The sequence below is a fragment of the Gobius niger genome, assembly GCF_951799975.1.
Source record: "Gobius niger genome assembly, chromosome: 3".
NCBI classification, from domain to species: Eukaryota; Metazoa; Chordata; class Actinopteri; order Gobiiformes; family Gobiidae; genus Gobius; species Gobius niger.
In genome coordinates, this window is record NC_136854.1 from 19,959,261 (window position 1) to 19,983,079 (window position 23,819).

Sequence of the window (23,819 nt, forward strand, 5' to 3'; positions counted from 1 at the left end):
TGCAGACCCCCTGGCAGGTTGATGTTACACACGAGTTAGTAAAAACATACAGAGACACGATATACAGACTATGTACAGACAGGAGTGAGAACAGTGATCACATCATGTTAAAACAAATAACAATAACAAGAGTGGACAACAGATGAGAATATACAAAATAGTAAATGCATGTTTTCCTCTACACATCCGGAAATCTCGGAAATTCCCCGGATGTCCGGAGAGCCCTAGTCTATGAGCCAGTTGCCTCTAGTAAGCCCATCAGTGATCTTTCTTTTGTCACTTCTGCAGGCAGGTTCCAGGAGCAGCAGTCTAAGCAGAGACTCACGGCCTTCTCCTACACTGCTCCTCCACGGGGACCCAAGGCCAGCCGTGAGACATTCCAGTGTGTCCTAGATCCTAAGATCCCTGATGGGAGTCGGACATGCCTGGAAGCACTCCCCATGCAGGATATTGTTGAATTTTTGTAGGCACATTGTCCACGCTGAATATTGTTGGAGTTCATGTGACAAAGAGATACATATATTGCAGTGGAATAAAAGTTTATTTTCATAGTGCCCAAAGCGCTTTTACTTAGTCTCCTAGATTTGAAATCTACGTACAGTATGTAGCTTCAGTTGCCCCTTGGGTTGACTGACAGAAGCGCTATTGTGACTGAACACATCTGCACTAAAGGTACCTCTGCACATCATTCATCCCTATTGTACATGTTTTTAGTGGCAGAGGAAAACAGAGTACCTGGAAGAAACCCATGCAGACATGGGGAGAACATGCAAACTCCACACAGAAAGGCCCCACCTCTGGATCAAATACGGGACCTTCTAGCTGTGAAGCACGAGCGCTGACCCCTGCGCTACTGCCGCCAGTGAAGTGATAAAACGTCCTATGTTTTATGATTGACATATTGTCTACATTTTTGCAGGCTCTGATTGAGCAGGTGACTTCTACATACATACCCCATATTAAAAAAAGAAGATAGGGTAGGAATAAGCCTAGAATTTGTATTATTAGATAAACTGTGTTGTTTTCAATTCTAATACTACATACTACACCAAAAAAGGTCACACACTTAATCATTGGACTGTATCTGTATTTATTATGTTATTCGTTTTTTTGAACAGGAATAATGCTCAATAATCAACATTTCTCTAAATGTGCCACTTTAATCTATAAAGCTATAGCTTTCAGCCGTAGTTCCTGGGAAATATGTACAGTAGATTGCCAGCAGCAAACAATACACAATAATAACTAAAGCAGCAGGAGAATATAAAAGACATGAATGGTTGCGTACACAAGTTTGATTCTCGAGTGACCATGATTTTGGCATACTGTTAAAGGTCTAAATATATCAACACTGCGTACTGTATATGAGAAGGGATAGTGTTCCAAAACTGGACTGCCCTCATCGAGAAGCCCGACCAGCGCTTTTCCTGAGGGACAGGTTATTTGAGGTAGTGGATCCAGTTTGTCTCAAGCTCAGGTTTAAACTATTAGAAAGTGGTGGTGGGGATTTTAAAAAACAGATTAGCATCTTGAAATTCAAACATTCAACCATTCAAACATTTTCCAGTTGACCAGATTATATTTATGCAATACACTACAGTGGTGATGACAAAAAGGTTTCATGTCTATGACTTTCAGATCCTGCTTAAAGACGGATTAGATTTACCTTGCCAGCAAGTTGAATTTATGGTATTTGTGAGTTTACAAACACACGAGAATCCATCTTGTACCGCTCCCGCTTTCACTGTTTGGACAGAACCAAAATTGGTTCTGGCAACAAAGATGCTGTTTAACAATGCCGGGGTCACTAAAAAACACGAGGTATTCTGCCACACATGACACAAACACACATAACTTTTCTTGAACCAATCAGCAGCTCCAAACGTGCAACCTCTACCCGAACGATTCAAGCCAGCGCTTAATGGCACTGATATTACAGTGCAATTAACGTTTGCACTGGCATCAATCTAGATGGCACTGTAATATCAATCTGGCTCTTGTCAGGTTAAGATTATATTGGTTTCAGGCTCGTTTTACTGAGACCAACTGCTGACACAATATGACAGACTTTCAAACTCTGTCATATACATAAAATTTGCACGATTTAGTTTAACTGTTAGATGAACTTTCTTGACTGATCTTCTCTACTGCAATATACATTAGCAAAATGACAGGACAATTCATTTTTGACCCTGACAGTTTGTGTTCTGTGATCTAGATATGATTTTATCCAAAGTACAGCATCAGGTGAGAAGTTGAACCGCGATAGTTTCGAGATGAGAACGCCATGGCTAATGAGTTTTCAAGTCCAGGAAGACAGCGCCACTACACCCCTTCAAATAAAAATAAAAAACAAGTGGCAGGGTCGGTGGAATGGTTGGCTCTGAAGCCAAACTGCATGGAGTGTAGTCTGTAAGGCGAGTTGTTAAGATAGGCCAGAGGCTGGACTGCGACACCTTTAGCTTTGATTTGAGCCCACATTTGCAGTGGCATTGTTTCAGTAAACGTCAGCAATGTCAAACGATCCAATGTTGCTTTCATTATTCACTAAGATCTTGTATTGATGATAGGAGAGTGTGACCACTTTGCAAAGCCCTTTCCAGCACATCCCAAAGATTCCCAATGGGTGGCCGATCCATGTGTGAGAACGATAATCTTGGAATATGCCTAAACCATCAGGGATGAAGAAATCCATTCTTGGAATAACCTGGTCATCCAAGATGTACAGGTAGTCCGCTGATCTCAATCTTTGGGCTCGTATTGTGGCCGAACCTAGACCTACCTGACCAACTGCAGCAACAGTTAAATCCAGGTGGCAACTTTTTTGGGGAGAGGAAGGGGGGTGTCATGCGTTGTATGTCTACAGCAAGTATCTTTTGATGAATCTAATCCATGTCGCTTTGCTTGTAAATTAGGTTGATTATTTAGCAGCGATTCGATTTAGGAATTTCAAAGCTAGAGCTGTGCAATGGATAGGCCTATAAATAACAGAAGTTTGTATTGTTACAACCCTTGGACTGATTCATAAAGTAACAGTATAGCTTGCAGCGCTTCTAAGTCATGGTCTCTAGACTTGAGAATGAATATTTTTTTAGTGCCTGTCCAGGGCCCAGGGTCTGTCCCGTGACTCCACAGTCCACACCCACTCCCCCGATGCCATGCTTCTCAATCACAAACTGTGAGGGCTAGGGCTGTTTAGGTGTGTGCCGACTCCGAGCCCCCTCCTCTTGGTCGTCCTCTGCAGGCCTGCTCCTCGCTGCAGCAGAGAGGGCTGCGTGACGTCAACGCGTGCTGGTGCGTTTCTCGGCTCGAGCGGAAAAAAAATGGGGAGAAGATTACGAGGTGAGTGAGACATGATATTTCTTCCTTTTCATGAACGGCACTGGTACACACGTTGCAGCAGACGTCTTGAGTTTTGCGCTGATTTTGGTCTGTCTTCGCGTGTCGTTTCGATGATGTCGCTGCTCCTCAGAACAGAATTTACGCAACGTCGTGAAGTCCGGCTCTGTGCCAATGCTGTGAAACTGAGAAAATCGTGCACATGCCAGGATGTGCCGCTTTCCTCTGAGAGGGCACGCTGCTGCCATCAGCACTGTGATTTACCCCAGCCTCTGCTCGTGTGAGCCTGTTATTGTGGACTGTCTGTGGCGCCCATCGCTTTGACATTTGGTGATGCTGCGCTCGTCCACACCCACTTTATACTGTATGAGGCTTCAGATTGATCCATGTGCGGGGCAGATATGAGCAGGGTATCATATGGCCTCAGACCTAAACCTGTCAACCTCTTTACTATCCCCTGATTGCTAAATGTTGTGCCACTAGATATAATTGGCCTGCACATGTCTTGCTAGTGCCATATAGCCTACCAGTCCTTATAGCTCTATTGATTCATTTCATTAAAATTGCAAACAGATGGATTGCAGTGATTTTACTTGGGTACAATGAAGAGGGTACTTGGGTGATCATGATGTATAATGTTCATTGAGATGGTGATGGGACTACACACAACTAAATACTATAGGCCTACAAGAGGGGCACTGCATTTAATTGAATGATAACTAGCTGGTTGGGTTTGGGAATGGTCATGTGAGAAATCATGCTCTCATGGTGCTGGCCTATGTGTGCAACCTCGGTGATTTGGACCAAGAGATGTAACACGGCCTGGACTAGTCCTACAGAAAACAGCAAACAGGAAGCACTAAACAAGCACAGTAGATTAGGTGCTACCATCTCTGAGAGTGAAAGCATGAATTTCATTTGTGTTAATAGTATTGAGGACATGTTCTTCTTATGTCTGCAGAATAGGCCACTGCAGCACATGGATTCAGGTCAAGGCATGGTTGCTTATGATTGTTAGGATTGACTTATAAACTCATAAAGTCCCAGTGTACTATCACAATTTGATTTTATATTGTTCTATTAGTTCTTCATTCAGCTAGTCTTTGTAATCATTCAACTTCAATAAGGACTGAATCCTCTCCCTATTTTAGTCAGGGTGCGAGTGTGTGTGCAGCCTTGTCATTTGTCTTTTAATCACTGGACCAACTCTGCTACGGGCTATTTAGATCTGCTAATTCAAACAGTAATTGATGTCTGGGGATGCATGACCAACTTATTTGAGTGGAGCTCACAGACAAGGTGTGAGGCAGTTATTCAATAAAAGAAACAGCTTTTGCAAACTTTATTCCACCGTCTCTTTGTAATTTTTTGACTCCATAATGCACAGTTTTGTCGTTAACATCAGTTCTACTACTTGACTACAACTACAGCGCCTTACAAGCTAGTTTTACATTAGGGTTGATAAAACCCTAATGGGTGGATAAAATGAGAGGGTTGTATAATTGGGTGGAATGGTGGTACAGCGGTTAGTGCTTGTGCTTCACAGCTAGAAGGTCCCAGATTCGACCCCGGCCAGAAAGGGGCCTTTCTGTGTGGAGTTTGCATGTTCTTCCCGTCTCTGTGTAGGTTTCCTCCGGGTACAATGGTTTGCCCTACCACTAAAAACATGTACAATAGACTGTAGTGTATGTGTGTCAGTGAGTGGTTGATGGTGATTGGAGGAGCCGAAGGCACAGACCGGTTGTGTCACTTCCGTCAGTTTACCCCAGGGCAGCTGTGGCTACAATAGTAGCTTACAACAACTGAGTAGGGCGTGAATGAATAATGACTACAGTGTAGCGCTTTGAGAAACTTGGTAGGCTGTAAAGCGCTCTGCAAGTGTACGCCATTATTATTATCAATAGCATTCAGTTTAAAACCAGTAACATGCTTGCACGTAGGAGAAACAGTCATTTGCCGTGTCAAGCCCCTAAGGTAAAAAGTTTGATCTTGCAAAAAAAGAAAAATGAAAGCTAGCACATAAATGATTGTGTACAGTGGCTTTTTGTCATGATGGGACTTTTTCTACCTTTCTCTCTTCAGTGGAATTGAACACCATTATGTGTAGATTTTCCCCATCTCACTAGAGACCTGCAGTGCTCCAGTGTTTAACTGCGCCCCTGAGGCATGCAGTGTTGATCTGTGTATGCTGGAGGATAATTGCAGCAGTGGGCCATCGTCTGGATCAATAGTAGACAGTGTTGAGCTATGGGACGCGCCTGTCCGTCAGCTCGCTTTGGCCAATGTCACTCATTCACTCACCATGCCCTGTCCTGACTTTAGCTTCGGAAATGACTCGAGGGTGGACACATTCCTTTCCTCATTTTCTCTGTGTGGAATACTAACACAACTTCAAGGGCTGGCCGATACTGTGTCATAAAATATGAAAACACATTTACATATTGTCATTCATATGTCCTTGTAACATTTTTAGGTCTATGTTTAGCTCCTTGGAATTGTTGCAATATCATGTTGTACAGACTGACACTAATCTCTAATTTTTTTAAATCTCAAAGTGCAATGACAAGTGTGCATGAGTGGTTAGGTTTGACCTTTGCTGTCAGGTTTAAACCTGACACTTCTCTTCTTCATTTGAAAGTAAATGATCTAAACAATTGCATTAGATCAAGAGCACTACAGTATTCATGACACAAATCTTACCCGCTTTGATTTAAAATGTCAGCAGAGGCTCGTGTCACACCTCTCCAGTTCCGTGTTGGCACCTCCATGACGATGAACACTGATGACTGGATGTTCGAGTTCAGTGCTGCAATATTTAGGCTGGGTATTTACTCTGGCATGGAGGCTTGTCTCTCTCCTCCTCGTTCCTCCAAGCAACGTTGACAGTACATCAGTAGAAATCATTATATCAATTTTATACCTTATACCTAGATGGAAATACTGTACATATTTTGTGTGCTATATCAGAGAGTGAATTAGATTGTGTTTATCCTAGGTTTTAATTCAGGATGTGTACTGACATTTTATACTTTTATTACATTTGGTTTAGTTCCGGGTGAACTCCCCTGTCACACGCTGAAGTCTTTTTGTGTGGATGCCCCCCCCTATATCCCTAGAGAACTTTGACTTGCATTTGTGCGCAAAATGTGCCCTATTACTAAAGTTGAGTCGAGAGTTCTGTTGAGATTACTGTACATTGCAACTTTGCTCGGTCTCTGCGCTATTGAATTGAATATGGACAGATGTGGTAAATCTGCAGACAGTGCAATGAGAGCTGTCACAACCCTGTATATTGGTGTCCACTTGTCACTTAGTCATGTGTTTCCTTTGATTAAGGGGGCCAGCACTTTCATTTTACAAAGATTTGAAGGAAGATTTTTGTCGGGGTCCTCTGTTGAACAGGAAGTTCTGTTGTTGTTGTTGTTGTTGTGGGTTTTATTCATACCATATCGCAGATAGTAACACCAGAACCTGAACAGACCACTTACAATAGCATTATGTTACCTGCTTTTTTTAACAACTCAAAGAAGATCTTGCATGTGCATGTTAATGAACACACATGGATGTAATGCCCATAGATATGTGGTGTTCCATTCAGCCACAGTCATAGTAATGATCCCGAATGGTTTGTGAAATTAACATGGCTACTCTATCTCCTCCTACGAAGCCTGTGCCCTCGCAGGGCGGGCTAACCCTCCACAGCGCTCCAGAGCCTGTCAATCATAGATTTAAGCTTCCGCTTTATTTCTAATATACAAAAAACAGTGTTTTAAAAAAAGATGATACCTCGCCTAGCGTTGTCACATGGGTCATAGCAATTTAAAAAAAAAGAATAATTCTTTGGAGCCATGCTTTTAAAGGGACTATAGTTTAAATGCTTTGGACCCTACTTTTTGTTTACAAACAATAAAAAGTTGAGTAAACTTTAAACCATTGATTATTTCAACTATTCGTTGTCGTCAGTTGTGGCCATTCTTAAAAATCCAAATTTTTCACAGGGATGAGTTTATAAGTACATTTAAAACTTTTACGGAGCAAACTTTGCTGTGACGGTAATGCCAACAACTAGCCTGCTTGTTCATGATTGATAAAAATGCTTAATAATTAGATGCACAGCAATTGTCCTCTGCAATGTACGAAGGAGGACAAAACAGATTTCAATCCACATGTTCAAGTATAGAGCCTTTTGGCACTTGTACTCTAACCAGCAGAACTCCTGTCCTGAGAGTTACCTCAGCTGAGCTTTAGCTCCAGAAACATACGACTCACATGCACCCTCTCTTGCATTTCCGTCCTGACTCTGACTAGTTAAATGTCTCACTTAATAATTTTGTAGACTGCCCCTGCAACATCCTCCTCTTTAATAGTGGGCATAAGCTGCCAGTTCACTCCCTTCTCCAGCCCAAGCAGACTGCTAATAACAGCCCCACTGGCTTCTGTGGGTTCACAATATTAGCTCCAGTCTTTACAAAAACAAGAGTGTGCTCCAGTTATTTGTTACAAGTGTATCATTTACTACCTGACAATCTACCACTACTCCTGACTAGGAGGATTTAAAAAAATGTAAATCCCATAAACTGTGGCACTTTTTACAACTCTGTCATGATTACACTCCCATTACAGTTAGTGATGTATGTCCTAGAGCTAGAATTACCAGATTCCCTTGTGCAGGATAAAGGGCAGTGTCCACTGTCCAGTCAGAACCTGGAGGCTTCTTAAAGCTGCTGCTCAGAGCACTTTCACTAATGGATTCTAGATCCATTTGACCACTCAAGGCCTCGTCTATTTCACACTCATGAATTTAGCAGACTGTGCTGCTTCACCATCTTATATTTGCATAGTTAAAGTTAGGAGTTAAAGTTTGGATTAGATGTATGACTTTTATGCCATGTATCCTGTTGACACAGTCTTATTGTGTGTTTCAGGACCCGAGTGCTGGAGCCCAAAATGACCCTTGATCTTTGCCACTTGATGTGGTTGTTTGACTGAGCGGGACACATGCGGGAGATGTTTTTTCTGCTGTTTTGCTGAAGTCTTTCAGATTTCACCATGAGAGGATTTATTTGGCCCTTGACTCTTGTGCCCTCATCCTGGCGCTTCCGCTACAGTGCGTGAGCGCCACCTGTCTCCCTTGGCCGTTACTGCACGTAATGGCCTCTCTGGACCTGCCTTACCGCTGTCCTCGCTGCGGGGAGCACAAACGCTTCCGAAGCCTGTCATCCCTCCGCGCTCACCTGGAGTACAACCACACCTACGAGACACTCTACGTCCTGTCCAAGTCCAACAGTGTGTGTGACGCTGCCGCACTGCTGCCCCTTGTGGCTGAAGGTGCTCTCATAGCCCCGAACAACAACGACCCCTTTGAGCCTCTGCGACCTTCCGCCTTAAAGGAGAGGCATTTTCCCTGTCGTGAACTACCCTGCGCGGACGACCTCAGTCTAACCCCTGCCCACTCTCACAGTTCCACTCGCTATATTCCTAATGTGGAGTTTCCCCTGGGAGAGATTTTCATGAAAAAAGCCATGGCATCCACAGACCCTGGTTCCCATGGTAACCCGAGCACGGCTGTAGCAGTAGCAGCTAATGTGGCAGCGAGTGCAGTGGAGGCGGCCTACGAGGAGGGGCTGGCCAGGCTGAAAGCACGCGCCTTTGAGAGACTGGAGCTGGATGAGAGGTTGGAGAAACTGTCTGAAGAGGTAAGCACAAGTTCATACTAAAGATTTTATTAGAACTATTGATCATTTTGCTAATTGACTTGACTTTTTTTCTCAATTTATCTTGATATAGTATGTTTTTTTATAAATATGTTTATCCATCCATCCATCCATCTATCCATTTTCTTCCGCTTTATCCGGGGCCGGGTCGCGGGGGCAGCAGTCTCAGCAGAGATGCCCAAACTTCCCGATCCACGCACACCTCCTCCAGCTGTTCTGGGGGGACCCCGAGGCGACACCAGGCCAGCTCGGAGACATAGGGCCAGATCTTGTGGCGGCGTACGGGGCGGCGCAGGCTCTTGGCAAATTATTTTCCGAGTGGCGGCGCTATATGTGCCATTTGCCTCCGCCACCTGTGAGGGGGCGTCAGAAGAGGAGGTGACTGCACTGATGGAAACACGGCTGACATTCACTTCCTCGTTTACATTGCGCTGTCTTGCGTTCTTTCTTATTAAGCCTTAGGCTCTCACAGGTCAAACTAAAAACTTTATTTACCCCATCGTGAGCTAAACGATGTTCACGTCTCGAGAGAAAAAGAGCTACAGCGTCCGCTGTGGCGCGGATCGGCCCGCGCTTGGCGTGAACACGAAGCAAAACAAAAGCACATGTTCACCCCACACAACCACTCTCCTGGACGCGGAGTCGATCTGGTTGGAGGAAAATGTGTGTGTCTCCACCCACTTAAATGCGCTAAGTCTGCAGTGGCAAGATCACAAAGTGCGCTCCTACTGAGCGCAAAATGTCACGCTATCGTCTCCGTTTTGATGCACAAGATCAGGCCCATAGTCCCACTAGCGTGCCCTGGGCCTTCCCCAAGCCTTGTCCCATTAGGACATGCCTGGAACACCTCCTGCGGGAGGCGACCAGGAGGCGTCCGAAACAGATGCCCTAGCCACCTCAGCTGGCTCCTTTCGATGTGAAGGAGCAGCAACTCTACTCCGAGCTCCTCCCGGGTAACTGAACTCCTCACCCGATCTCGAAGGGTGCGCCCAGCCACCCTGCGAAGGAAACTCATTTTGGCTGCTTGTATTCGCGATCTTGTCCTTTCAGTCATTACCCAAATCTCATGACCATAGGTGAGGGTGGGAACGTAGATCGATGGGTAAATCGGGAGCTTTGCCTCCCGACTCAGCTCCCTCTTCACCACAACAGACCGATCTGTCGTGGTGAAGACACGACCGCATCACTGCTGACAACCGTCTGTCGATCTCACGCCCCAATCTGTCTCTCACTCGTGAACAAGACCCCGAGATACTTGAACTCCTCCACTTGAGGCAAGGACTCCCCACCGAAAAATAGAGGGGAAACCACCTTTTTCCGGTGGAGAACCATGGCCTCAGATTTGGAGGTGCTGATCCTCATCCCGGCCGCTACACACTCGGCTGCAAACCGCCCCAGAGTGTGCTGAAGGTCCTGATTTGTTGAAGCCAACAGAACAACATCGTCCGCAAACAGCAGAGATGAGATCCTGAGGCTCCCAAACCGGACACCCTCCGGCCCCTGGGTTTATTTCTATTATCATAATTCATCTGATTAACAGTTGCAACCCTTTGGTTCTATTGAATCTGATTTTATTTTTCAAACAATTGTCACCACATGCACAGCACCATTTGTGCAACCTAAACATGCCTGTAGTACTCGTGTGTTCCAGTTTTATACCTTTGAAAGGGACTTCTCACAGACCTCGCTGTCCCACAGGTGGAGCAGAAAATAGCAGCTCGCGTGGGTCGCCTGCAGGCTGAGCTGGAGAGGAAGAGCTCAGAGCTGGAGCGGGCCAAGCTGGAAAGTGATCGTCTGAGCCAGGAGAAACAGGACCTGGAGGACAAGGCGTCAGAGCTGTCCCGGCAGGTGGATGTCTCCGTGGAGATGCTGGCCAACCTGAAGCAAGACCTGGTCAGCAAGGAGACAGAGCTCACACACAAACAGCAGTAAGTGCGCACTCACTCGTTTTGCTAATTGGCAGAAAAAGTGACTTTAATTTTATGCGATTTTGATTGCTTTTTATAGGCAATAAACGTGTTGTTCATTGTTGCACTTTGTTGTGTCGCTGTGTCGTCTTTTAAGACCGTACGCTTTTGCTTGGTTTTCCCACATTCATTTCATGGGGAAAAAACATACAAATAAATGTTATGTTTTAATATACACAATTTATTTTAGAGCTGGTCAAAAAAACACACTCAGAACAATCATGGCTAATACTGAACTTTCCACATGTTGAATTATTTACCATGTGTTCTACAGTGCAGTGTGTTTCATGTCCCACCGCACATGAAGCTGTCACACTTTAAATCCTTTAAATAGCATAATGACAGGAACAGATCTGTCAAAATTTTAAAGATCTCGAATTAATTCTCAATTTGTTTAAGGTTTGACTTTAGTGTCTTATGGAACACCAGTATAAATCTGATTAAACAAGGTGTAACCATACAGACTGCTGCTCTAAACAGATTAAAATCTGTTTACTTAGTGGCCCTGCATCCAAATGAGACCAAGCAGAATTGGTCTGTGGCAGCGACTCTTATTCTTGCCAGCAGCCCTTTTCCAGTTTACAGTTTTTTTCTCTTTAAACAGAAAGCTCATTCAGACTCAGAAGTACCAGCCGTCAGAGGTGGAAAAAGAGCATCACAATTGGAGAATGCTGGCGACTGATGACTAAGCAGTAGTTAACTGCTCACTGGCTGAACTCTGACAGCCTGACATTGCACACAGCTGAGCTGACCTGAAGAGAGTGTCTGCTTTTAAACAAGTTTACTGTACTGCATCAGAGGTGTCAAATGTGAAATTGCCAAACTGAGTTGCTATGCAACAAAAACTAGGGTAACAATTTAGCGCTAGTGTTTACATAAAGCTGCAGTCACATGGTTCAGTTTATTTTTTTAAAAACTTCAAATATTTAACAAAAAATGTCAAAAACCTTGCTGCTGACTATGCAGTACAACAAGAGTAACCTACAGTATAACACATAATGTGTGTCTGCTATAGTGTATTTGCTTAGTTTAAACATGACTTCAGTGTTTTCTTTTCTTACACTGTCATTCTCTTTAATGACACATTAGTGCTAAAGTTTTTGAATGGGGGAACAGAGAAACTCCTCCATCCTGCACTGCTGTTAGAGCGTATATTTAGAAAGCCACACTGTAAGCCCACAACAACCTGGCAGTGAACAATAAAGGGTCCCTAAAGCGTGGCTGTGAAGTGTTTCTGCTGGAGTGACCCAGAGAGGCAGTGCTCAGCAGAAACTAGAGCCCGAGGAGTCGAGGACATACAGTATGAAGCAATGGTGCAATGCCCATTTCCATCATTAGACTCACATTTAAACATAAATCTTCATTATGTTAATAGACAGACAAATATTTGTCTTCTCAGCACTTAAGCGTCACACTCTTTAAGATTTGTGATTTATCCAGAATGAATCATACCATGCTTATACTCTCTAACTACTCCTTTATTTTATGTAAGCTCTCAGTTGTCCAGGCATGTTCAATTGCTCCTGTAGTTAACAACACATTTGGTTGTTCATGCTGTAGACGGTAGGATGGCAATATGGGCCTTTTGGTACTTGCTTTCCCTGTTTTGTTTGGAAATGAAAATAGACCATAGAAATGAAGATAAAAACTATATATACTGGTGAATACAGTCCCCTTGATACATTGTACCTGCCAAATTTAGTACAATGTAATGTGCTTTGTAACAATGTGTAATAAGTACCTATGGGCTACATACACAATGGAATAATGTATTTGCAGGTACATAATGTACTAAGACGTAAAACCCTAGCTTTAAACCTAACGTTATGCCCTAACCCTAAAGGCCAGCGCGCCGCAGCACGTCAAACGACACGTGTCCAAGTGAGTGCGCCGCATCACAGCACTTCAGAGGCTTTTCTCAAACCGTGCAGTGCTTTAAACACATGATTTTGCCATTTGTAAAGTAGCTCTTTCTGCAGGTTAATAGCGATTTGGCGACAGACAGGAGTTGCATCACCGCAACCTCAGTGTGTGCACTCTCATAGAAAATATGAGCTTTTGTGCCGCGTGTCAAAGTGTCTCGTTGTGCGTTGGCCTTAAGGGTCTTATATCTTATCACATTATGTACCTCCAAAGTACTAATACACATTATTGTATTGTGTATGTACTTCATAGGTACAAGTTGTAACAGATTGTTACAACGCACAATACATTGTACTAAATTTAGTTAGGCACAATATAAAGTGTAACCTATTGACATCTTTCTGTGTATATCTCAACAATCACTCATGTTATTTCAAATGGACCTTGTTGGCAACACCTCTCAATGCTAATCTGATATTCTGCTCACATAGAGACACAGTGAAGAGCTGCAGTGGGTCTCAACCCTGAGGCTCATTCTTCTCACAGGCACAGGCTGTATGATGAAGCACAGATTCCTCTGCAGCAGGCGCACTAGGAGGCTCTGAAGGCCTGCTTGTCTTTCTAAGTCTGTCGTAGTTTTAGTGAGCAGTGATCTGGAATGCAGGGGGAAGCTGTCAGATCGGAACGAGCGCCCTCCTCATTAAGTGACGAGCCTCGGAAAGAGAAGAGGAGGATGTGTTGGGGGAAAGCCTTCTGAGGGCTCTGTAATGAAACAGAATCAATGTAGGAGTGTGACCATTGATCCGAGTAAAAGAGCACTTTGGATTGTATGTTTAACATTTACATAGGGGGCGTTAACAATATGCAGTTGATTTGCCAGATTTACAGTGTAAGATGTTGCTCAGTCTAGATCTAATATTATACTTGGCTTGACAAATATGTGCGTAACACAAAGGTCTGAGTACTTTGACTAATTCTTTCTTTTCCTTATTTCTGCTGATCTATTATAATGAAACGTAGCTTTTCAAAATGACAACACAAATTTGTACGAATGTTTTTAATCTGCTTTCTTTGGTCTTGATGCTTTTGTAGCTTACACTGCCTGGATAACTTAGTTTTGCATTGCTTTCCTGACTACATGTTACTCAGAGAGATTTGTCTTAGGCACCACACTGTTTTCCCTCTACTACTATTGTCCTACGCCAATGCTTCCAGCAGCCATGTTAATTTGATAGAGGCTCTTGCGTATGATAATGTAAGCCCTCTTGAAGGAAATGAACGAGGCTCTGTATGTTAGCTTTCACTCTGAGCTGGATTTATGGGCTTCAGAGCTGCTGCTGCTGTCTGTCACTGGAGGGAAGGGAGGGCCTTTGTGCACTTGAGCAACAAAGAAATAGTTCTCATAGTTCATTCATTATGATTGAAAAAAGACACATTCACGGTGCACATTTGAACAAACTCGTGGAATATTAGCATTTGCGGAAAGATTGAAAAACGACATGCACTGGTGGTGGTTGGAGGGGCTGATGGCGCAGATTGGCGGCCTCACTTCCACCACCGAGTGTGGAATGATTGAATAATGACTACAGTGCGATACCATGCATGAGTTTATAGACATCCATAATCCTGTATTATGGATGTCTATAAACTCATACAGGTTTTCAAGAACCATGGAAATAGGATATGTTGCCGTCTATAAACAGTTCTTTACCAGTCAAAATATTGCAACTATTGGGCAGAATAATTGGAATCAGATTAGCGATTGATGCTTTAAGTAAAAAATCAGTATAGTGCATATTTTAACCACAAACAGTAGAAAAAACATTTGAGGCTGAAATAGTACTTGATAATCAGCGGAGTTTTAAACTTGAGGGCTATGAGAACAAAATTTCAATAAAATCCCATGAAGACAAAATATTTAGTTTTCTGTATATTTTACGTTGCCAAAGAATTGATTAATGAGTGACTAATTGGAGGGATTTTTCTAATAGGACGATAGTAAGCCTGTCTCACCAGATTGCACAGAGACAACACTTTTTACTGGGAAAACCTGCTACATTTTTTCTTTTTCTTTGAAGAGCTGTCCATTTACAGTGAGCCTTTTATCAGTCCTTTTTTTCCCACATCCTTTCATCCTCGACCATCTCACAGCACATGTTGCCTGGCGCTTCACGCAGCTTTTGGACCTTTTTTATGCGTAGATGCTGTAAATCGTGGCCCGATGATTGCACAATGTGGTCAAACTGGATGTGAAAGCCACATATTCCAGGCAGGTGTCGAAAGAGAACCAAGCAGCGACCCTGTTATTCCTTTAAAAATGTGCTGTCATACGATGAAAAGGCTTCAGTGCGGATTTTAGTCAATCATCGTTGCTAATTAATATTAATAGGGCTTCACTGAGAGAAGGAGCTGGCCAGCGATTTGAATTACCATTTGAACAGAACTATGGTTGTGTCTTATGAACAACACCTCACACGGTGTTGTGGCTACGTGGAGCCGTTGGTGATGACAGGAATTACAAACGTCAGTCCACCGTATTCATTAATTTCACAATAATTGCGAGCATGTGGTTACATTTTGACAGTTTATACCGTGATTTTGATAGTCCCTTTTCAGAAATAACGTATTAAACATATGAAAAACAAAAACATGTACATAATATGGTGCTGCATAGACGGGGAAAGGGAGAGTTTAGCTTCCTGACTAGACTCTGCTTGCTCATTGCTTGAAGAATGAGTAAAATAAAGAAGTGAAGAAATGGTTTGTAATTTTAGTGGAGTCTTTGACGCTGATGCATGTAATAGGGTTAAACAGATTAAGATTAAGAACTGAGTTGGCGTTGTGCCGTACACTTGCCCTTTATTGATGTAATTCCTTCTTGCAACTAACGACATTGCAAGCTTTGCATCATACTGTCTAATGATTTATTAAAGCCCATTAATGTTGTTTGTAGTAGACAATTTAAAGCAGAACTAAGTAACTCATGCCCCTAGAGGCCATAAGCGCCACTGCAGATGTCGTATTATTTTGCGTTTTTTTACTCATTTATTGTCCATGAGAGTAAATACTACGCTGAGAGAAAAGACAAAGGGAGAGAGGGATATTGTACATTGTGCCACAACTCAATTCCACAATGGAGCAATTTTTTCCCTCAAACTAGGCTGTAAATACTGCTAAAGTGGCACTAGCCCACAGTTAGCTTTTCCCGGTAGCCTGTTAGCTTCTTCTTCGTGATTCCATTAGTGTGCATTGCGCCTCCGACCCGGAGGCAGGAAAGCTGCAAGTGTGGTTTTCTGGCCAGAGACACCAGGGCGAGATGAGATGAATGAATTATTCCACCAATACTTGCATTACCCCTAGAGGGACTACGAAAATATTTTTTATGGTAAATTAGTACTGCTTTAAGTATCGCCATGGACATTTCTGCAATGGTTTTATACATTCGAATGAAATGTGATTGGAATGAAGCAAATTTCCAAACCAAGTGTGTTACCCCAACCAGCATTTATCCTTCATGGTTTTGGCGCATGAGATAGCACTTAGGTGGGTCTGTCACCTTGAAGATATTGAAGTGAGAGTGTCTGTATATGTACGTCAAAGATGTTGACAACAGGAAGCAGTCACATCCCATTTCTGTCCCCTGTGCATTGCCGTTTCATGTTTTTGAGATCAGATTTTTCTCGTTTCATTGTTCTTTATTCCTGCCTTTCTTTCTTGTTGTCATAAAATCCATCCATCTGCTCATTTTCCCAGGTGGTGTCCACGGTCCGTGATAACACTGTTTTTTTTTTTCTCCTTCTCTTTTCTATCTTTTTGCTCTGCCATGTGAGGTCTTATTTCCTAGATGAGTGGTTAAGGCTATAGGCTGTTCAATACCTATTTTAATCCGTACATAGAAAACAATGTACGCTGCTGCGGTTTTGGTCCTGTGGCTGAAAGACGCTGTCATAGCAACAGCATGTATTACACTGTACATAATAAATGATCTGCACCCGCTCAGCCACCAAAGTTTTGTCTTATTAACTTGAATAATGAAAGCCGCTGTTCACTTCAGGCTGTGTTCATTATAGATCCTTTGCATCAAATTAATTGCCACCTCAGAAATGACTTCAAGAATTAGATGGAAAGACAATGCATTCTGCTTGCACACATTAATTTGCTATGCTTTGTTTTTTCTTTGCTTCATTCAAACTGTTTTAAAGCAGAACTAAGTAAATAACATAAGCGCCACTGCAGGTGTCGCAACATGTTGCTTTTTTTTACTCATTAATTGTCCGTGAGAGTAAATACTACACTGACAGAAAAGGCAAAAGGAGAGAGGGATATTGTACATTCATTTACACAATGGAGACACAAACTTGGCTGTAAATACTGTTTAAGTGGCACTAGCCCACAGTTAGCTTTGGCCACTAGCCTGTTAGCTTCATCTTCGTGATTCTACTAGTGTGTATTGGTGGCTCCGACCCTGAGGCAGAAAAGTTGCAATTGTGGTTTTCTGGACAGAGACACCAGGGGGAGATTAAAAAAAAAGACCCCCCAATCACCCCATTAACACTTGTATTACCCCCAGAGGGATTACGACAAGTATTTATAATGTTAAACAAAATGCTTGGCTCCCTCCTCTTCTGGCACACAGAAGAGTAAAGCTGTTAAAATAAAGCCAAAACAACAAAAACGGCTATTTGTAGGACACAATTTGCCATGGAGACAATATATAAACAAAGAAGAAAGAGGGGGTGTTAAGCGTTTTGCAGGCAAATGGTAATAATCTTTATCACTACCTTACACTTTTTCAGTTAGAAAATGCAATATTGATGTCAAACAGCTGAAGCAGTAGCAATAGTTTCACTTCCTGATTTTCATGCCATCTCACCATAAGCCCCTCCTCTTGCTCACCTTCGCTGCACAGGTATTTCAGTAAAGGGAAAAAAATAGTCCATGCTGCTCAAGTGGCTGTAGTGAAGCAATGATTAGGCTTCGAAGAGATCGAGTGGCGAGGAAAGCATTTCCTGGATATGCGTAGGACCTCAGGAGTAGCTTTTGGGGAGCTGCCGCCGTGACGCTAAGAATAGCAACTGAAGATCAATGAAAGATACGCGACAACATTGTAACATGGTAAAAAGCTTTTTTTATTTAAAAAAAAAAGGTGATTTAGCATAGCTAAGGACATTATGGGGGTATTTTTTTCAAATCATCCTAACTAGTGTAAGTGACCGAGACTCTCTGTGTCCACAAACCCACAAATATTTTAACTCTTTATAGGGCAACTGACTATTTTTGGTCATTTCTGCACACTTTGCATATGGCCTTCCTGCTGCACATCAGTAAGGTAAAGAAGCATGTAGTTCTCGCTCAGCCAATCAGAAGAGATAACCCTACATAACAGAGCCCACTATTGTGGCATTTGACCAATCAGCAGAGACCGGTCACGCTCTAAACTTCCTGTTTTCTCTGAAGTCCTGAAGTCTGCAAACTTTTTGGTTTTATTTCGGTTTCGGTTTGGTCATTTACAAATTATTCAAAACAAGTCAAGCAATGAACACAATAAATGACCAGGCACAGGCAGAAGCTAAAGCTCATTGTGCCTGCCCTTCACTTTTAAAAATTCATGGTACATTTCTTTACATAACTTGAAAACTAACTAACTAACTTAATTGATGAAACTCATACATTTTATTGGTGAATAGTTGTGCTAAGTGATGATATATGTGTTGGTTTTGGAGGACGTAGTGAAATGAGTGAAATTACAGCTTGAAGGCAGGACCATATTTGATTATACGCTCTGTTCACTTAAACCTTAAGTGAATTAGACGTGCAAGTACTTTTTGTATATTTTATTATTATTATTATTATTATTATTATTCTTATTATTCTTATTATTATTATTATATAAACCTTTGTATTTTTTTTACCCCTTAAAGGGCAAGGAACAAAATATGGTAACTCCACTCATATTGATTTTCTGCATGATAATGAAACATTTTGCAGAACAGAAATAAACTTGTGTTTTGTCCCGCAATAACACTCTGTGAGTGTCCTATAAAGGGTTAAGGCTTTGCAGTGTTCAATCAATCAATCAATCAATCAATCAATCAATCAATCAATCAATCAATCAAACTTTATTTATAAAGCGCTTTTCATACCGAAAGGTATCACAAAGTGCTTTACAGATTACAACATTTAAAACAAATATATTGTATATTAGGATTAAATAAATAGATTAGTCAGTTAAAGGCTAGGCGAAAAGGGTGGGTCTTGAGCCTGCTCTTAAAAACATGAACGTTGTCTGCAGCCCTGAGTTCCTCCGGCAGGTGGTTCCAGAGGCGAGGGCCGTAATATTGGAAAGACGCCTCACCATGAGTCTTTTTGTTGACTTTAGGAATAACTAGGAGACCCCTGCCGGAGGAGCGAAGTGTTAGGACATGGGACTTTCTGTTCTTTTCATGCAGTGGTATTTGGGGAAATTCTTTGCTCATCATCAATCTTTTACTACTTTTATTTATAACAATGAAGCACTAATTCATTGCAACGCATGCCTTCCTTAATTTCTCTCTCGATGGCACCCACATTTGGAAGCACATTTTGAGATTCAGCGCCTGTGATGAAGCAACTGAACTGTGCCACCCTTTTAACTATTTTTATCATTCAGCGGCCTGCTTTTGGAACATTCCCGCTCGCAGTTGTTAAATACCTGCTGCGTCATACGGTGCGAGGGTTGGTTTTAAGAGCAGGAGAATGAGAACAGACTTATTCAAGCACACGGTTTACAGACAGTCCTTTGTCTGCTATGTCGCTGTTTATCAGTTCCTTTGGCTCTGTCAAGGTCAGATGGCTCAGCTGCTTTGTTAAGCTCCTCGCTGTGATGTTTAGACAGCGGGCTCGAGCAGGGGATGTGTGAAAAAGAAAAATAGGAACCCATAGGATGTGTGCCGCCACCTTTATATGCTGCACAACAATGATGTGCTGCAGGGGCACGTGGGTGTCAGATCAGAGATTTCATCAGCATATTTTTGTTTAACCATATTGAAAGTGTGCTATACAGATTTGTCCATTTGTTTACCCAAAAGCGGAACACCACCTGTTGGTCACTGTGTTCGTCTATTTCAGGATGACCTGCTTTAAAGTCTTGGATATTCTTTATTCAGGATTCATTCGTTATAGACACATTATTGCATGTTATATTTTAGAACCTTAAAGTTGAAATAAGGCTCACAATAGCTGCCAGCTATTTAAACTCTGAAATGATCAGACGTTCTTTGTACTTCTAACTTGGTGTCTCGCTTGACAAGAAGTCGGACTGCAAGATTACTCAAACAGGCGTGAATAAGGCAAAACATCATTCCAGATATGTTTTATAGATGAGGATTCAACCTCAGAACATAGCCAAAAGCTTAAAGTCAGTGAGTTTTGGAGAATATGGATCCCCACGACCACAGGCCTAATGTCATAGTTTTATTGTGTTGTCTGGCAGGATACAGTCTGCTTGATACTGAGTCAATTAGTCCTAGTCAGATTTATTCCTTAAAGTGGAGCTAGACACAAACATGCACAGGGATCGCAAATGTTTGAAGCAGCAGAAGCCGAAACAGTTAGCGCGCTAGTAGGTTTAGCATTATTACAAAAGATTATGAACTGATAAACATCTGACCGAGCTGCTCTGATGCAGCTGAAATCCTCATGAAATGTCCATGTTTACTTTTCCAATATCTACAGGGAGCAGTCAAATCATTTTCCTCCTTATGGTTACAGAGCAGGCACCAGGAAGAGTTTGAGGCGTTCAAGGGTTGCGGGAAATAAAATATCTACACTGTAAATGAAATGAAAGAATTAGGTTCTAAATGCCAAAAAACTCAGACTTACATGAAAATGTAAGTCTCAAAATGTTTGCTCTGCTACATATGTTATTTATTCTGCAGATAAATGTGTGTTGCAAATAAGATTAATGAGAAATGAAACTGTCCTAAGTGCAGCATGTGGAGAGAAGTGAGGGGCGAGGGGGAAAACCAGGGGAGGGGAGGAGGGGACAGAGCAGGGTTCACTACTGACACCTACTGACAATCAATATTCCAAAAGACATATCTGAGCGCATCTTCAAGTAGATGTGAGCTCTAATATATCGGATGTTATTAATTCTGCGTTATCAGATTAATCTGCCATGTCTGGAGGTACTGCAAACATTGTCCATAGACTAGCTTTAGCAATAATAAAACTATAGAAGTAGGGAAAAGAGCCCTGGAACAACTTTACAGTTACGTTATTAATGTAATGATGCTCTGTATACAATTTCTTGATTCCTCCCCTAAGGCACTGGGCCACAGCAGGTCAAGGTAGAACGGATGCTTTGGTGAACTCCTACAGCTTTCTGTGCTGATATGTCTGGATAATATACTGTACTGTATTTAAGATGCCAGGAGCTTAGTCTGCCGTGCCCTCAGAAATCTCTAGCTGCTCCATTCACTCTATTGCCTTTCAGCCTCTCTTATAACAGTGTATAAATCTCTGTCACCGCGCATATGTGTCTGCATACTAAAGGGGCGGCCATGCCAGCTGCTCCGCGTCTGCGAGTTGTCTTACTCTAACACTAAACTTATGATCTGTCTGTGTCCAGGGAGGTGGCCCAAATCGACCAGTTCCTTCAGGAGACGGCGGTGCGAGAAGCCAAAGCCAAAGTGCGTCTGCAGCAGTTCATTGAGGAGCTTTTGGACCGGGCTGACCGGGCCGAAAAACAGCTCCAGATCATCAGCAGCTGCGGAACCACACCCAACGGAAGCTTGGGACGCTGCAGCCTGCAAGCCAACAAGGGGAATGGACGGCAGGTATGTGGTTGAAAAGCTACACCGTGGAACATTCCAGTTTTTGCAGTGCAATGCGAACAAACGCACTCCAAATGATCGCCTAGTCTCTAACCCAGTGTTTTTCAACCACTGTGCCGTGGCACACTAGTGTGCCGTGAGATATTGTCTGGTGTTCCTTGGGAAATTATCCAATCTCACCTAGTTGTTGTTTTTTTTTAAACAAATGTATTATTATCCACAAATAATGTACCGTTTTCGAGTGTCTGTGCTGTCTAGTGATCGGCAGAGTAACCATACTCTTCATATCAGGTAGTTAATTTCTTTGAGACAAGAGAATTAGTGATGTATTGAGGCATTGTGGCTTGTGAGACTATACGGTGTTCCTAGTCAAGACACTTTGATGACATTTTCTGCTGGTGGTGTGCCTCGTGATTATTTCAATGAAAAAAATGTGCCTTGGCTCAACAAAGGTTGAAAAACACTGCTCTAACCAACAGGCTTTTTTGTAGTGGGTTATTGAAATGAAGCATTTGGATGAGGACCTAATATGTTTAAACCTTATGTTTGGTGACCTGTTGTTCCAGTAAAGATGCAACATTTCTATGGAGAAGTGCTGGTGATGTCCCTCTCACAGCAAAGTTATGAGTCAGGGCTTAGGAGAAACAAGCCCACTCTCAGCACGGATGCACGATTTTTGAGTTATTGCTTTTTTTTAATCTTTTTTTTTTACCAAAAGAAAATAAATGCTTGCTTCTTATTGCATGTATTAATCTGTGAGAGCTGCACAGTGCAGTCTTTCTTCATGTTGCCTTTTGCTTTGGAATAGTGCATAAGCATTGACTGTATTGAGTGATGTGCCTGCAATGCACCACAGGTCGAACTTATAATGGACTTTGGGATGCCTGACATAACAAATTAACTGTACAGTCTCCACTGCAGTAACTACACCTGTACCTCTGACTCAGTAGAACAGTGCTAAGGACAACTTTTCTCAAAACAATGTTTGTTGTAAACTAGTTATACAGAGAGAATCTTTTCATAATCAATTATTTATACACAAAATGCTGCACAGAATATGAGGGCAATGAACTCAAGATATTACTTTTAAAAATAGCCCAAGAGTGCAAGCTCCCCTTTTAGTGAAGTTATCATGAATTTAATTGGCCTTTTGTTGCTCTATGTGCTGATAATTTGAATCGAGCAATCGAATTCAAAATCCAACATTACCTTTTGTAATATAATTAATTAGCATTTTGAAATGTTATATTCTCATACAGATAATTCAAAGTCGAAGCGCTTTGGGTGTGACTTGTGTCATAAAGCGCTATACAAATACATAAGATTCTCTTCCCTTCCCTAATCCAGCATTTACTTAAAGAGTGACATTTGTAATCTTTCTTACAACAAACAGAGTTCACATCTCCTGTCACAATAGGACCTCCTTGATCACAGGCTGTATTTGCATAAAAACCTACCTCGGGCTCCAGGAAGTGCACTGAGTTCTTCGTTTCTTGCATTTGCTCCCCGTTTGGCATCATTATGTCTCAGCACACATTTCTCTGCGACACAGTCTCCTCTATTCAAATAATTACCCTGGTCATGAGAAGATGCACGTAACCTGTTGCACCGGACAAACGCTGCCATGGAAACCTCGTGACTCATGGCATTATGTTTTATCAGATTGTTATAGCTCAAGAGTGGCCGTTTATGACTACAGGTTGCACTTCAGCATAACGTCAGCCTATTCACTCGAATATGAAGCAATTCTGTAAATATTTAAAAGTATATTTTCATATCACAAGCGCCTGCTGAAAAACAAACCATTGCCGCGGCTTTATTTATATGCTCTCGGTATCTAGACATCAGTCAGTGCCATGCCACATTGGAAGGCAATGAATGATCATCATGACAAGTATAAGTGTGGAGTCACAGGCTGGTTGGCACCTTGTTACACTGTGAAGGGAGACCCAGAGATGTCACCAAGCCACACATCCTGCTCACACCGGCACACTCTGTCCCCCTTGGAGTCATCCAGGTCATTTCCATCTCCTAGGAGACGCCTGGGTGGTGCCATGGAGGTATTTTAGGAGTGACTGGCAGATGAATAGAGCATGGCCTCCTTCCACCTGAGTCCAACCCGT

At 42.4% G+C, this 23,819-nt stretch overlaps 1 protein-coding gene across 1 annotated transcript in view; it reads left to right on the forward strand.

The window, feature by feature from the left end:
- The first annotated feature begins 2,961 nt into the window (after nucleotides 1-2,961).
- The window catches only part of fbxo41 (F-box protein 41), a 35,206-nt gene continuing 14,348 nt past the window's right edge, over nucleotides 2,962-23,819 (forward strand). Inside the window, exons 1-4 of the mRNA XM_079553950.1 lie at nucleotides 2,962-3,342; nucleotides 8,265-9,035; nucleotides 10,752-10,981; nucleotides 21,492-21,699. Of these exons, the coding sequence (XP_079410076.1) occupies nucleotides 8,490-9,035; nucleotides 10,752-10,981; nucleotides 21,492-21,699 (984 nt within the window). The 5' untranslated portion in view covers nucleotides 2,962-3,342; nucleotides 8,265-8,489. The remainder of the gene's footprint in view (nucleotides 3,343-8,264; nucleotides 9,036-10,751; nucleotides 10,982-21,491; nucleotides 21,700-23,819) is intronic.